We start from the raw sequence: 14,018 nt of genomic DNA, 5'->3' as shown, positions 1-14,018 counted from the left end.
ATATTATTAATTTTTAGAAAACATTATACCAAATTGTTTGTTTACATCTTCATAATAACATTAATGAACATCATGAATGATCACTTGTTTTGACTATTTAATGTAGAAAAGATGAAACTAAAAACACATACCTCCATATTACTATCAACAGGCATGTTAAGTTGTGCACCAAACATAAGCTCTTGTGTGCTTTCATTTTCAGAACCTAAAGATCTTTCTTCAGATTCCATTATGAAATTTATAACTTCTTTATCTGGAAAAATATGTGAAACATTCTGTCACATTTTGTCTAGACTTTTATATAATGATGCTGCAATTAACAATATTTTATTCATTTTTAACTTGTTCATCTGCATGTTAAGTTATATAGAAATTCTATGTAACAATTGCCGATGGGGACAAGATAAGTTCAAGCCATGTGGCATTTTCAATACAAAGAGGTTGGCAAATTTCAATCTTGTTTTCATAAATATAAGCCTTTAATATAAGAAAAATATTTTTACCTTGGTTGCCTGATATCCTTGGCTATCTGGTTTATGTGAAAGTAATCTTAGATGAATACTTTTGACTCCATAAATACATGGATTGTTTTAAGGGCTAGAATTGCCTCTACCCTTCTGTTTCTAACCTTGATAAGTGTTTGATGATTCTTTAATTACCACTCAAAGTGGGTCAAGCTGAAATTCTCGGAATTCTCATCAGCTGGCTTGTCTCTGACCCGTGTCACATTACATAAACAAAGCTGAACTAAGCTGACATTGACAAAAATGTTATGATCATTGTATCAGGCCTTTTTAAACTTCTACCCCGACAGGGTTAGTAGATGTATAAGTTTAATTATAATTAAATAGAATGATTTGACAAATAATTAGGTTATTCATACTTACCTTTCTTAAGGATACGAATATCCAAACGGTGTAGATTTTGCATTTGTCCTCTTCTTTTATGTTACAATGCTTGCTTAAAAGCCGATATACTTTCGCACACGAGCCACCTATAACCATCAGGGGTGTGGCATTTGAGTGTGTCTGCTGGGTAGTACCCACCACTAAATTTGTCTAGCAGTGGTCAGTACTATATCCTAGAACTCTTCTGAACATTATCCAGCTTGTTTTGAAAGAGTTACATTACTGGTACCGCTAGCTGTACATTAGGGTGTGGCTCTTTGGGCGTGTCTGCCGACCACTACCCACCATGTAAATTGTCTGTTGTTGGTCATTTTATCTTCCTGCGACTCTAAGGAACATTTTCCAGTTCTTTTTTCAGGGTTAACTTTTGGGGCATGCTAGCTGTACATTAGGGGTGTGGCTCTTTGGGTGTGTCTGCCGGGCACTACCCACCACTTAAATTGTCTGTCGTTGGTCATTTTATCTTCCTGGGACTCTAAAGAACATTTTCCAGTTATTTTCTAAGGGTTAACTTTTAGGGCATGCTAGCTGTACATTAGGGGTGTGGCTCTTTGGGTGTGTCTGCCGGGCACTACCCACCACTTAAATTGTCTGTCGTTGGTCATTTTACCTCCCTGGGACTCTAAGGAACATTTTCCAGTTATTTTCTAAGGGTTAACTTTTAGGTCCTGCTAGCCGGATTTCCACCCCCTATAAATCAGGGTCTGCCGGCCACACCCCACCACTCAATTTGTCTGTCAGTATCCGTTTGGAATACCTGAGGCCATGCTGGAGGACCCCCAATGGGTTTCTCAGGGTTCCCCTAAAAAGTCCTGCTAGCTGGATTTGAGGGGTCTATGTTTTGGACCCCCCTGACCACACCCACCACCGGAAACACGGCAGACTCCCATTTTCATATATAGGTAACCATGTAGGTCATTGCCAGGAACATGAAAATTGGTGATCTTTCCGGGCATACTCAACCCTCTGGGATCCCGGACTAAAAGACAAACATTGGAGAAACTCATATGCCTGCCACTTGGCAAAACCCATGCCCAGACGTTGCCCCTGTGAGAGTTAATGCAATCAACAAACCATTCACACAACTGTGTGAACACATTTGTCGTACAGTGTACAGTCCATGTGGCATGTTAATGTAGTCTTCAAACTTCAAGCATAATATTGTAGTCTTCAAGCATAATATTGCTCAAATGTACATACTAAAGTAGCAGAATAGATTCCATCAATCTTTGTCACTTTTTCAGCAAGAATGTTGTACAATTATTATGTAATGGTACATATTGCAGTACAGACTGTTGTGAAAAGATCTGTTCTGTCAATATTTATTTTCAATAATCTCTTTAGTTTGCATAGTATGAAAATTTTGCAACTACAAATGCTTTTTTATCTGTAATAAATCCTAGAATAAGTTTGAGTCACTATTAGTTATCTTGAAATAGTTGTATATGGTTTCTTTTAAATTTGTGCTAAGATGGGGTTTATGATATGATATAAATATATAATACAATAAATGCAATAGTATAAATTTTGACATATATATGAATATGTATACGTATACATAAAAACTGCATTCTGCACTAGCAACATCTTTTTCTGCTTTGTGTCTGTACATTTGACAGCTTTGCTGCCTTGTTTTCTGTTTAAAAAAATCCTGAGGAGTCCTTTTGATTTCAGTAATATAAAATTTATCTTAAAACAGTTCAAAAAAGTTCTAATAAAATATAATACAATAAATACAGTGGCATGAATGCTGACTGTAAATAAACCAGTTAAGTCTAATGAGTCTAAAGTCCATTATCCAGTGATAAACACTGAGGGGCGGATTGATAATGTCCACTGTCTTCTAACACACCGTGTGGGGCACATATCCAGGGATCTGCTGTCTGGTTCTGCCACCAGGACAACTGATGTCTCATTTCTTTAAATACTGAAGAAGTCTGTGGATCTTTGGCCAAGTTGTGCAACTCTCTTGGATCATTCACAATGTTGTAAAGCTCCCATTCAGCTCTGTAGTAATACTGTTTTAATGACTTAAACCAGTGGGTATCCTTACCCACCCTAGTCCTGTTTAATAAATCTTGAAATGATGGAGAAACATAAAAATCCTGATCTATCGGAAAAGGCATCTTGTAATTTATATTATGAATTAGTTTGTAGTTTCTATTTCTTATCACTCGCATTGGATAATACATGGTCACTTCGTGTAAGTTGTGACTAGCATACACTGTGTCCCAGCCCTTGATTGGTTCAGCCTCCATCACCGGGAGCAGAGACTGTCCAGTCAGCTGGGTCCTTTCTTTGTGGTGGAATATACTGTAATTTGGGTATTGGAGACCATACCAGTCTAGTGTTGTGGGGACTATATCTGTCAGGCTGACCATTGCCTCTGAAACCTGGAGGTAAATTTTTAGGAGGTCAATAACTTCTTCACTTTGTCCCATTTAATCAAAAATGTATTAAATGTACTCAAAAGTTTTATTATTAATTTGTGTGAATCTATACGAAATCCACTGGTAAATCTTGCATGCATCATCTCAAACTGTACTGATGTTTTTAAGAGCATTACAGTTTACATGTAGTTAGCATCATTTTCAAGTCATAAGATACCAACCATAGAATACATTTTTCTCCCACAATTGGACATAAATAATTGTCCCCTGTGGTCTTAAACATTAGGCTGCACATAGTAAGAACATTTGTCAATTTAAAAATCATGAAGTAATTTTCTATCTTATTCACTTACCTGTCCCCATCTCCTGCTATGATGTGGTGAAGACACCAGCATGGGTTCCGTCATGCCAGAGTCATACAGATTGGTCCTGCCATTGGGAAATGGGATGCCATTATCTGAGCTGTATATTACCAATGTGTTATCACCAAATCCAGCAGATGTCAGCTCCTTCATGATAAGACCAATACCTAATTTTTTAAAATAAAAGTGGTATTCAAAAAGTAGTAATATTATTCTTAATGTCTCCTCAATCTATACTTAATCACTAGAAATTGAAAAAAGAATCAATAAAGGACAAACAAGTATGATGTTCAAAATTTGTCCGATGACAACCGCATTTATTGTACATGTAATGAAAGCCAAATTTAAAAATTAGAGCAGACGTCAGCTCCTTCATGATAAAACCAATACCTTATTTAAAAATAAAAGTGCTTCTCTAAATAGTTATAACGTTATCCTATACTGTGCAGACTAGTCCTAGTGCACAAGTACTTTTGCTTATCATTCTTAAATAAGACATCAAACATAGGTTTACATTTCCCTTTCTAATTACATGAATATTTTAATACAGCTGTCAACTGACCTTGGTCCATCCTACTAATGGTGGTGTACTGGGCAGCTATGTCCTGCCTGGCAGCTGGGGTGTCTTGTACGAAGGGAGGGACAATGACTTGGTCAGGGTCATACTTGACAGGAGTCCAGTCTGGAATGACACCCATGCCTGCTTGACCATTGCCATACTTCTCACAGAATGGTCCAAACTGGGGACTAGTGTGACCACAACGATGTGGATCATGGAAACCAATGTATAGGAAGAACGGTCTGGAGACAAAAGATGAACAATTTTACTTTACAGATCAGCAATTTGTTTATGCCACTATCTTGTGAACATACTTACACTACAGTTTTTTTCTTTTTTTGAAAAGAATGCCTTTGATTGCAAATAGACATTCCATCGTAAATACGGTTTCAGCCAATAAATTGTAATATTTTTGAGTCGAAACAATGAGAATTTGGCTAAAGTTTTAAAAGACAATCTCTGACGTTTCCCTTCAAATAGATATCTTCTTCACTTCATATCCCAAGGCAAAGAGAACAAGTAAGCAATGGCACCTCACCTGTTAACTCTCTTTAACTGACTTACTTAAATAAATAAAAGGGGAAGGTGCATGTAGATGAATTAAATCATAATAAAGACATTGTGTTTACTCCCATACTCAGAACTCACCAACCTGTCATCCTTCTGAGTAAGAAACTCTCTCACAAGGAGTTTGATGTGCGTGATGTTCCTCCCCACCTGGTTGATGCTGTTGTTCATTTCTGTTCTCTCAAAATCAAAGGGATAAACTGATTCTGGAGCAACGTGTTTCTTTCCAATGATACCTAAAATTGTGACAAAAATCTTTTAATGTCAGAATATGTTCATTTACACCTTCACTTAATATTTTATATATTAATGCCTGTAAATTCAAAGTACCGGATATAATGTATGAAAATACCATTAAATACAAATATATATAAAAGTAAAGTTTTGTTGGCAAATATAGAAGATCACTAGCACTTGGCTTAAATCTACTGAGCTAAAATGATCAAGACCAAGCTTTTTACTTGAGTATACTGTATACTTTGTGTTTAATATACTTGCACATAATACATAAGTTTTCACCTGTTCTTATCCCAGACTGCCTCAAGATCAGAGGCAGACTCTTCACTCCATCAAAGGAGTGGAAGTGGTGGACACCATGCTGCAAGCCATACATGCCATTTTGATGCTGTGGAAGTCCAGTCAATATGGCAGACCTAGCACAGTGAGATGATTGTTAATTATACCCCAGTACAGAACAATGTTAACATAGCTTTATTATAAATTTCATATAAATGTATAAAGATTGTGTATGTGTATGTGCATTAGGACGAAAATTCATGCGTTAGCACTCCTGTTGACGATTCTGATATGTACGATTCTGATATGTATGGTTAACACAGCGAGTACATATCAGAATCATCAATAGGAATGCTAACGCATGAATTTTCGTGCTATATGTGCATGTGCACGTGTGTGTGTGTGTGTGTGTGTATGTGTGAGAGAGAGCGAGCGAGAGATAGAGACAGAGTAAGTTAGTTAGTTCACAGTGCAGTGGACTATTAAGTTCTGCTGGAGCATCATATACAGTGTAAAATACACTGTACAACTAGAGGATCAGAGAGGCGATACCGCCTCCGAATATTGTACCACCAGCTGGAGCAAGCGCATTCGTATAGACCCCCACATACACAAAATAAGGGGTGCAGCCACCAGTCTTGTGCTTGACAAGCTGTAAAAATGCAATCAACAAGAATTTTCAAAATATGCAAAAAATATATATAACTAAAAATGGTGCAATCAAAGTTAAGTTCATTGTAAGGTAGGTCAAAGGTCAATTTCAAGGTCACAGTAAATTGCCAGTATATGACTTCCTATCCAACTTCAATAGTAACTATGGACCTATCTCTGCCAGTTTTGGAGATAAAAGGGAAGCAAAATTTGCAAAGTTCAGTTCATGGTGAAAAGTAGGTCAAAGGTCAATTTCAAGGTCACAGTAAGATTGCCAGTATATGACTTCCTATTCAACTTCAATAGTAACTATGGACCTATCTCTGCCAGTTTTGGAGATAAAAGGGAAGCAAAATTTGCAAAGTTCAGTTCATGGTGAAAAGTAGGTCAAAGGTCAATTTCAAGGTCACATTTAGATTGCCAGTATATGACTTCCTATTCAACTTCAATAGTAACTATGGACCTATCTCTGCCAGTTTTGGAGATAAAAGGGAAGCAAAATTTGCAAAGTTCAGTTCATGGTGAAAAGAAGGTCAAAGGTCAATTTCAAGGTCACAGTAAAATTGCCAGTATATGACTTCCTATGCAAGTTCAATAGTAACTATGGACCTATCTCTGCCAGTTTTGGAGATAAAAGGGAAGCAAATTTTGCAAAGTTCAGTTCAAGGTGAAAAGTAGGTCAAAGGTCAATTTCAAGGTCACAGTAAAATTGCCATTATATGACTTCCTATTCAAGTTCAATAGTAACTATGGACCTATCTCTGCCAGTTTTGGAGATAAAAGGGAAGCAAAATTTGCAAAGTTCAGTTCATGGTGATAAGTAGGTCAAAGGTCAATTTCAAGGTCACAGTAAGATTGCCAGTATATGACTTCCTATTCAACTTCAATAGTAACTATGGACCTATCTCTGCCAGTTTTGGAGATAAAAGGGAAGCAAAATTTGCAAAGTTCAGTTCATGGTGAAAAGTAGGTCAAAGGTCAATTTCAAGGTCACATTTAGATTGCCAGTATATGACTTCCTATTCAACTTCAATAGTAACTATGGACCTATCTCTGCCAGTTTTGGAGATAAAAGGGAAGCAAAATTTGCAAAGTTCAGTTCATGGTGAAAAGAAGGTCAAAGGTCAATTTCAAGGTCACAGTAAAATTGCCAGTATATGACTTCCTATGCAAGTTCAATAGTAACTATGGACCTATCTCTGCCAGTTTTGGAGATAAAAGGGAAGCAAATTTTGCAAAGTTCAGTTCAAGGTGAAAAGTAGGTCAAAGGTCAATTTCAAGGTCACAGTAAAATTGCCAGTATATGACTTCCTATTCAAGTTCAATAGTAACTATGGACCTATCTCTGCCAGTTTTGGAGATAAAAGGGAAGCAAAATTTGCAAAGTTCAGTTCATGGTGAAAAGTAGGTCAAAGGTCAATGTCAAGGTCACAGTAAGATTGCCAGTATATGACTTCCTATTCAACTTCAATAGTAACTATGGACCTATCTCTGCCAGTTTTGGAGATATAAGGGACTAAATGTTATAATTTTGGAGTTACCATAATGTGCCATAAATTGCCTACAGAAAAAATTAATTAAAATAAAGAAAAGGTCATTTTGGTCAAAGTTCTTGAAATGGGAGGTTCTCTGAAGTTGCAGAAGTTTAAATTTGATAAAATAATGTCATTTTTGACCACAAGTTGTCTGCTTTGCCAAGCATTATGTTTTATTTTTCCGGAGTTCAAAATTTATTATCCATTACCGTACTGCACATTTTTACAGAAGCCGACTGGTGCCATATGTTGAAAAAAAAAATTATCTCGAAATTTCGAGATAGCATTTTTTTTGTTCAAATTTCAAAATACTATCTCGAAATTTCGAGATAAATTTTTTTGCTCAAATATCAAAATGCTATCTCGAAATTTCGAGATAATTTTTTTTTTGTTCAAATTTCAAAATGCTATCTCGAAATTTCGAGATAAAAATTTTTTTTGTTCAAATTTCAAAATAGTATCTCGAAATTTCGAGATAATTTTTTTTTCTACATATGGCACCAGTCGGCTTCCGTACATTTTCCTTTCACCACCAATATGTACTTTCTGATACAGCGTAACTCGAAAACCGTATGGAATACAAAAAAAACCGAGACCACCTCCAGTGTTGGGCTTTACATGCTCTACAAAATGCAAAAAAGAATGGGTCTCTAGCATTAACGGTTCCCGAATTAGAGACAGTTTTCAGTTTCGGTATCTTATGGCCGCTACTCCTGTGAAAATGCACCGATTGACCCCAAATTCACGGAGATGAAAGATGACCTGAAGGGTAACACTTTCCAATAATATTATTGGTTAAGTCTGTGTGGCGTCTGAATAACAGGGCAAAAAAATTTTTTTTTTGTAAAAAATTTCATTTTTTTGAAAATTTTGACCCATTTGACCTTGAAGTAAAGGTCAAAGGTCAAATCCGAGGGTATATTTGAAATCTACACATATGACTTTTGGAAAGCCGTCTATAGAAATTTTTCCCGTAACTCCTTCTGTAGGGTAGATAATTAGCATTTAATTTTGCCATTTTTAGACAAGGGTGCATTGCAATGAGTGCCACACCCAGACCCCAATACCGACAAAGCCCAAATTTTACGTGGAACGAGTTGAGATTATAGGTGACCTAAATCCATGAGATGGGTACGGGGGCCCTTACCGTCTAGGAGGAGAAGCGGTAACGGTAACATGGCGGCGGAGCCGGCGGAACGGACCGGACGGGACCGAAACCATGTGTACCGCCAGCGCTAACGCTGGTGGTAAATTTTTTTTGTTCAAATTTCAAAATAGTATCTCGAAATTTCGAGATAATTTTTTTTTCTACATATGGCACCAGTGGGCTTCCGTACATTTTCCTTTCACCACCAATATGTACTTTTTGATACAGCGTAACTCGAAAACCGTATGGAATACAAAAAAACCCGAGACCACCTCCAGTGTTGGGCTTTACATGCTCTACAAAATGCAAAAAAGAATGGGTCTCTAGCATTAACGGTTCCCGAATTAGAGACAGTTTTCAGTTTCGGTATCTTATGGCCGCTACTCCTGTGAAAATGCACCGATTGACCCCAAATTCACGGAGATGAAAGATGACCTGAAGGGTAACACTTTCCAATAATATTATTGGTTAAGTCTGTGTGGTGTCTGAATAACAGGGCAAAAAATTTTTTTTTCGTAAAAAATTTCATTTTTTTGAAAATTTTGGCCCATTTGACCTTGAAGTAAAGGTCAAAGGTCAAATCCGAGGGTATATTTGAAATCTACACATATGACTTTTGGAAAGCCGTCTGTAGAAAATTTTCCCGTAACTCCTTCCGTAGGGTAGATAATTAGCATTTAATTTTGCCATTTTTGGACAAGGGTGCATTGCAATGAGTGCCACACCCAGACCCCAATACCGACAAAGCCCAAATTTTACGTGGAACGAGTTGAGATTATAGGTGACCTAAATCCATGAGATGGGTATGGGGGGCCTTACCGTCTAGGAGGAGAAGCGGTAACGGTAGCCGTCCGGCGGAGCCGGCGGAGCCGGCGGAACCGGCGGAGCCGGCGGAGCCGGCGGAACGATCCGGACGAGACCGAAACCATGTGTACCGCCAGCGCTAACGCTGGTGGTACAATAATATACCTGTATTAAACACTTGTACTAACTAGTACCTGCTTGGTGAACAACTGCTCACAGAAGTGAAAGCTTTTTGGAAGATCACACTTTGCTGGGCAAGGCGGTTTAGGTTGGGAGTCTTGCATACTGTGTTGTTGTAGATTTGAGACTCAAAACCTGCATCATCAGCTGAAATTAATTTTATAGATTATTCATTCTTGTTTTGGGGTAAGTCTTCATGCAGTCTGCTGGTTCAGACTGACAACAACATGCATGCCTGTCATTTATTTGTATGTGAAAGCGTCACTTCAATTATTACCACATTTAATTGGTGACTGATTAACTCACCAATGATAAGCAAAATGTTTTTCTTGGAGTCAACAGTGGAAATTACGGTGACATGGAGGAGAAATATCAACAAGCTTTTTCCATCTGTCATCTTCCTTTCGTTTTTCCATGGGTCTCGTTTCTTAGGAAAGAAACACTAATGACTAAAATTCACCTTGATTTAAATCGAGGCTTCATATTGGAGAGCAAAGATGAGACTGGATTTACCCACAATTCTATCTGAGCAAGTTACTAGTTCCGGTGGAGGGAAATCACGCTTTCTTTAGCTCGACAAGTAAGTTTATCTTGTTTTAAAAGTCTTTCAACTGAAATCAGATAAAGATGATAATATTTCACCATAAGCGACACAATTATACTCATTTCAATTAAAAAACAGTTCTAGTAGAACTCACCTATTAGCTCTTGCACTCCAAAAACTTGGCAAGACTTGTGAAAACTACCCGTTTTTCGAAATTTCGGCCATAAAAAATGCTGCGGTTAGTACCTTGCAGGTAAGGCCGAAACTGATGTAAGTGAAGGCTGTGAGTGTGATGTTTAACTCGTCAAGCTTTAATGGGATTCTGACGATCTCCTGAAGCCACGATCTGTACAAAGTTGTATGAATATATCAGGCTTTACTACTTTACTAGTAGTCATTAGTATTAGTACATGCAGTTACAATGTTAATTTCTTTTACAGGGACATCTAATAAAAAGGATGGCAAGCTTAGCAACAACTAGAGAGAAGCGTGGCAATGCAGGAGCCAAGATGGCATCACTGCTAGAAAACCTTGAAGATGAGGAATTTTACCAAACAACATATGGGGGATTTCAAGAGGTATAAGAATGGACTTCATTAGTTATTCATTTTATAGTCACTAGTTATTCATTTTAAAGTCATAAGTCAGTACATTTCTACAGCAACACCAAAAGTAGATATTATTTAATGTGCTAAGCAAATGTGTTGTAGTCATAAAATTATTATAAGGACAGAGTGGCTAAGTTTGCATTGTCTTCTCATTGTAAACAATTAATAGGTGTTTTTTAAGTTAAAATAGTGCACTATTTCAATGTAGCAGTTTTGGTAATTCCAGGAAGCCAATGATCAAGATTTTGATAGCAGTGATGAGGAGGTGTCATCCTCAGACACTGTGGATTCAGATTTCAGCATTGATGAAGATGATGAAGTTAGGAGTGACATGGAAGATGATGAACCAAAGAGAAAGTCAGCAAAGAGGGGAGTGATCACCAAAGCTTATAAGGCAAGAAATGGCAGGGTTCTTCACTTACATTTTGATTACAGACGGTACATGTCCTTACAAAATATCACTAGTGGAAACTTAGACTGGGAGTGAATACCAGCTTCTTAAAAATACTTAACAGGGGAACAATATACATTACTTTTTTGTTCATATTTTTTATTTAATTATCTAGTAAATAAGTCTTTTATGCTCTACCATATTGTATCTTAATATTTTCATTTGAATCATCCATTTAGGAACCAACCAAGCCCAAAGAGAAGAAACCGAAGGAAAAAAAAGAAAAATCTCAACCTGATAGATCATCAGTACAGATTTATCACACAGCTATTGGTGAGTGTTGTCAGTGGAAGTGATAGTTGAAACTTCTACCTCTATCTGTCTGTTTGTCCATCTGTCTGTGACCATACCTATATTGGTTACCGTGTAAAATTTGGACTCTCATCTATATAAAACTTTGATTTCATGTCAGATATTTTATTTAACTTTTTGTTTACAGATAAGAAGTCCTTGCGAAGAAGCACAGCTATTAAATCCAAGGCAGTGGAGGCTCGTGAAAAGGCAAGAGAGGCTCGCACAAAGCTTATGAAAGAAATAGCTGCCAAGAAAAATGTATCAGAGGTCAGGAGACTCACTCAGGAAGAGCTCCTTGCTGAGGCCAAAGTAACTGAGAAAATTAACTTAAGGGCCCTAGGTAAGACTCTTGAAAATATATATCGATTTGCTGAAAGAATTGACATTCTTCACATTCATATGTGTCAAGATAGAAAAATATGGAAAAAATTTGAATTTGTGATGGTCTGATCTATTTTAAAAACAATACATTTACTACTACACATATTTTCTTCTATTGTTGTTTAAAGTGGGGAAATTTGTATGTCAGTTTCTTTTTCTTAACAGAAACTTACCAGAAGATGGAGCTTGAGAAAAAGAAAGCTCGTGCCCAGAAGCAGGCTTATAAAGGGCCTGTGATACGGTATCACTCTCTGACCATGCCAATGATAGAAGAACTGCCCTCAGAGAATGTAGTAGTGGATAGAGATGTGTAAGTTGTATGCCCCTTGATAACCCTGTCAGTATTTCCATGACATAATGTCCACCATCATTATGGATGAAGTTTAGGATAAGTGAGAAGTTTAAAAGTGAAAAACATGGTAGAGAATTACTGATAAATTTTTACAAAACTTGTTTGAATGACGGTAATGAAAAAGGAAAGTTACATCAACATTTTATAAAAAGAATGATTGACATTGCATTTGTCTTAAACTGATCCATTTGAAATTTACTAATAGATAGCTGGATGGATTGTAAATCAGAGATTGCTGTTTTTGAAGTAAAGACTAAAAAAATTGAAGATGCCAAGAAAACTATTTTGTCAATAATAGTTTCAAAAAGGTCAAAAGCTGCATATAAATGATGGCACCCACTCTTAATTCTTTTAATTGGCATCCTTTTATACAGAATCATTTTTGTAGTTTGTGCACCATATCTCCTTTCTCAAAAAACTTAGTTTTGATGCTTTTTTTCAATATTTTTTATTTACAGTGAATCTCCAAAACCAGACAGTAATGCCACTGAAAACCAAAAGGATGGAAATGAGAAATGTTCCAGAACCTTCATAACATTCACAGATGAGAAATTCTTCAAAGATGTGTTTCATCATAAAAAGTGTAAAACACCTGTGAAGCAGTACTGTCCTGTCACCAGACTCTCTGCCAAGTATTTTGATCCTATAACACAGACACCTTATGCAAATTTGCAGGCATTTAAAATACTTCGAGAAGCTTATAAGAAACAGTTAGAACAGGGAGATAAGAAACCAGTTGATGTTTCTTTAGAACAAAAGAAAAGACAAAAACTGCAACAGCAGGTCCAACAGCAGCAAATCCAGCAACAGCAGCAACAAAAGCAACTGCAGCAGCAACAGTTACAGCAAAAGTTACAGCAACAGAAGATTGTCCAGAATGCTCTGCAGGCACAGCAAGCCTCTTTGGCATTACAGCAAAAGCTGCAACAACAACAACAGCAGCAAGCAGTGAAAACAATCCCAACAACCACATTACAACCAGTGAAAGTACAACAGCTACCCACAGTTGTATCACAAGTCAGTTCTCAACAACAGCAACAACAAGTGCAAATTAAAACCACCCAACAAGTGCCTCACATTATCCAAGTGACACGGATCCAAACTCAACCCCAACAGACGGCTCCAACACTGACCCAGCAATTGTTGCAGAATTCACAACAGCAGGCTCAGCATATACAGCAACAACAACAACAACCCACACAACAGCAACAACAACAACAACAACCCCAGCAATCACAACAGTCACTGCAACAACAACCACAGATTGTTCAACCCCAGCAGAATGCACAAAAGCAATAAAGGACATTAGATTGTATACAAATTAAGAAGGAAACTCTCCTTGTCAAGTCAAGAACTTTATGAAATTTGAATTTTGGTTTTTTAAAAGACAAATGATATTAAAGGAAATTTGAAATGTGAATTAAAATAGGTTCCAAATCTATGTATATCAAGTTTACCTGTTGAATGAGAATTTAACAAAATTTATGTCAGTACTCACCATTTCAAGATATCTGGTTTAACTTTTTGATATATGTATGTCTAATTCTGAGTAATAATAAAAGTTGACAAACTTGTTATGACAGATTATACACCTCAGACTTTGTCTTAACTTACTAAAGTACAGCTCTTATTTAATTTTTTCATGCTGCTTGTAATTAAATATTAAAAACTGTTTTACTGGCTAATGTTCGCAATACAGTATTCTTTTAGGAAAAAAAACCCGATGCAGCAGAGCTGTTAACCAACAACTAAAAGGGGCATAGTAAAAA

General features: G+C 36.8%; 2 protein-coding genes across 2 annotated transcripts; one reads left to right on the top strand and one right to left on the bottom strand.

Moving 5' to 3' along the window:
- Window positions 1-2,214: 2,214 nt before the first annotated feature.
- On the bottom strand, window positions 2,215-10,041 carry LOC106165551 (N-sulfoglucosamine sulfohydrolase-like). Its single transcript, XM_013543791.2, has 7 exons — window positions 9,926-10,041; window positions 9,634-9,766; window positions 5,306-5,439; window positions 4,872-5,022; window positions 4,223-4,461; window positions 3,652-3,827; window positions 2,215-3,301 (listed from the first exon to the last, which is right to left on the bottom strand). The coding sequence occupies exons 1-7, from the start codon at window positions 10,014-10,016 to the stop codon at window positions 2,693-2,695; spliced, it is 1,533 nt and encodes a 510-aa protein (XP_013399245.2). The 5' UTR covers window positions 10,017-10,041; the 3' UTR covers window positions 2,215-2,692.
- LOC106165550 (vacuolar protein sorting-associated protein 72 homolog) lies at window positions 10,029-13,838 on the top strand. The gene is made up of 7 exons (XM_013543790.2): window positions 10,029-10,199; window positions 10,604-10,741; window positions 10,998-11,165; window positions 11,402-11,495; window positions 11,662-11,856; window positions 12,063-12,207; window positions 12,708-13,838. Exons 2-7 carry the CDS (start codon window positions 10,622-10,624, stop codon window positions 13,546-13,548), a joined length of 1,563 nt encoding a protein of 520 aa, XP_013399244.2. The 5' UTR covers window positions 10,029-10,199; window positions 10,604-10,621; the 3' UTR covers window positions 13,549-13,838.
- The last annotated feature ends 180 nt before the right edge of the window (window positions 13,839-14,018 follow it).

This window comes from Lingula anatina, chromosome 2 (genome assembly GCF_051362555.1).
Source record: "Lingula anatina isolate TDL-2025a chromosome 2, LinAna3.0, whole genome shotgun sequence".
Taxonomy (NCBI): Eukaryota; Metazoa; Brachiopoda; class Lingulata; order Lingulida; family Lingulidae; genus Lingula; species Lingula anatina.
The sequence above is the reverse complement of the archived record's forward strand: the minus strand, read 5'-3'. Positions and strand labels throughout refer to the sequence as shown.